The sequence below is a fragment of the Oxyura jamaicensis genome (assembly GCF_011077185.1).
Source record: "Oxyura jamaicensis isolate SHBP4307 breed ruddy duck chromosome 28 unlocalized genomic scaffold, BPBGC_Ojam_1.0 oxy28_random_OJ70940, whole genome shotgun sequence".
In the NCBI taxonomy this organism is placed as follows: Eukaryota; Metazoa; Chordata; class Aves; order Anseriformes; family Anatidae; genus Oxyura; species Oxyura jamaicensis.
In genome coordinates this window covers 1-2,130 of record NW_023304863.1, presented here as the reverse complement: position 1 = coordinate 2,130, position 2,130 = coordinate 1, and the positions used below count along the sequence as shown (strand labels likewise).

The 2,130-nt window shown below is 71.1% G+C and overlaps 1 protein-coding gene across 1 annotated transcript; it reads right to left on the bottom strand.

The window, feature by feature from the left end:
- Positions 1-360: 360 nt before the first annotated feature.
- On the bottom strand, positions 361-1,920 carry LOC118158477 (tyrosine-protein kinase JAK3-like; the record flags this gene model as incomplete). The annotated part of the gene is made up of 6 exons (XM_035313141.1): positions 361-489; positions 579-701; positions 826-1,102; positions 1,189-1,334; positions 1,635-1,746; positions 1,848-1,920. Coding segments are annotated over 6 exons (860 nt in total), but the record flags the coding sequence as incomplete, so codon positions are not given.
- Between the last annotated feature and the right edge of the window lie 210 nt (positions 1,921-2,130).

Genomic DNA, 2,130 nt, shown 5'->3' with positions numbered 1-2,130 from the left:
GCGCACACCGTCAGCAGGTAGCTGTCGAAGTCCTGGGGGCTGCGGCGCAGCAGGAACAGCCCCGGGCGGCCCCCCGCTGCCTTCAGCTTGTGCACGGCGAACTCGGAGCTGCGAACAGCGGGGGGGTGCTGCCAGGGATGTGTGTCCCCCCCCCCCAACCCCAGGAGCTGTCGTGTCCCCCCCCCATGACACACCCCAAGCCTGGTGGGCACCCGAGCATCCCCCAGGACGCGGAGCGGTGCCCGCCAGCCTCGTGCCTGCCCCCTAAATAATTCCCTCCCTCTTTGAGCCCCATCGCTGGTGGGTCCGGGGGGGGGGGGGGGCCCCCCCCCCGATGGGCCCGGGGCCCTGGTTCCCCACGTCCTCCAGCGGGGGGGGGGGGGCCACCTCCTTGCAGAAGTAGTGGTGGGCGTCCGCCGTCAGGCGGTAGTAGCCGTCGATGAGCGCCACGAAGGAGCGAGCTTCCCGCAGCGTGGGGAACTCCACCTCCTAGGGCAGGGGGAAGGTGAGTGCCCCCCCCGCCTCCAAAACCCTCCCCCGTGTCGTTGTCCCCCCCCCGTGCCCCCTCCCCGGCTCACCAGCACCCTGTTGTCCGTCTTGGTGAGGGTGACGATGCGGTTCTCCACGGGGCTGCCGTCCCGGCTCGCCTGCTTGATGCTGACGTCGGCGATGTCGGGGAAGTCACAGAAGTGCTGGCGGCTCTGCGGGGACACCGGCGGGGGCTGCCCTCTGCGTCCCCCCTCACCCTATAACCAGACGCCCCCCCCTCTCCCCCCCATCTTCCGCCCCCCCCCCCCCCCAAAAAAAAAACCCCATCCCCGGCACCTCGGAGCTGCCGCAGCTCCAGGAGACGCCGTTCTCGCCGGCCACGTGGATGGTGATGTTGGCGTCGGGGCCGCGCACGGCGAAGCTCTCCTCGGCCCAGCGCCGCTGCAGCCGCTCCAGGTCCAGCAGGTATTTGAGCTTCAGGTGGCGCCCGTCCGCCTGGCACCCCCCGATCCTGCGCAGGGACTTGCTGAAGCGGCGGCGGATGCGCTTGCGGGTGAGGAAGCTGTGCTGCTGGATCTGGCACCGCAGCGGCTCGGGGATGCACGACTTGTAGCTGGGGAGGGGAGGGGGAGATGATGGGGGAGGTCAGGGTAACCCCCAGTCCCCGGACCCTGCCCAGCCCCTGTGGTCCCCGCTCACCTGACGCAGCTGAAGACCTCGTCGGGGCTCTGCCGCTTCTCCTTGGCGATGCGCAGCATGTCCAGCACGGCCAGGCTCAGGCACTGCTCCTGCCTCGGCAGGCTCAGCGCCACCTCCACGCGGCCCCCGATGAAGTCGCTGCGGGACTGGGGACGCGGCAGCAGCTCGGTGGGGGCCCCCCGGAGAGCCCCCTGCTCCCTGCCAGCCCCGGCCACGCACCGGGGGCTGCAGCCAGCACAGCTCCGATGCGCCCCGAGACCCCCGGGCCGCGCACGAGGCTGTGGCAGGTAACGTGTGTGCCCCCCCCCCCCAGCTAAAGGGAGCACCAACGTGTCCCCTGCTGACCCCCCCCATTGTGCAGGGCTGCCCAGCTCCATGCCCGGGTGTCACATCCTGCCCCAGGCTCTGGCTCTGGGTGGGGGACGGGGACGCCGGCGCGGGCTCACCTGGGCAAACAGGTAATCGATGACGGGGTAGTCCAGCACGGGGCTGGCCCGGTCACTCAGCAGCTGGAAGCGGTGCGACTGCCCCAGTCCGCACCAGTTGGGGAAGAAGAACCTGGTGGGGGCGACGGGCAAGGCTCAGGGCCACGTCCCCTGCGGCACAGCCCCTATCAGCCACCAGAGAGTCCCCAGGGGCCGCGTCCCCGCAGCCCGTACCTGATCCTGTACACCACGACCTGGCTGCGGGCATCCTCGACGGTGAAGAGGTGGTTGGGGGGGGTACCAGCAGCTCAGGTCCTCGGTGGCCAGGGCGAAGAGCGGGTGGCAGACGGGCAGCACGCCTGGGGACGGGCAGAGAGGAGCTGTCCCCGGGGCCGTGACCACCCGGGGACGGTGCCTGGCCAGCAGGCACGGGGCCGGTGCTCACCGCAGGCTTTGGCGGCGTGGACGCACAGCTCCTCGGCCGTGTACTCGCCGAAGGTGAAGGTGAGGACGCCGG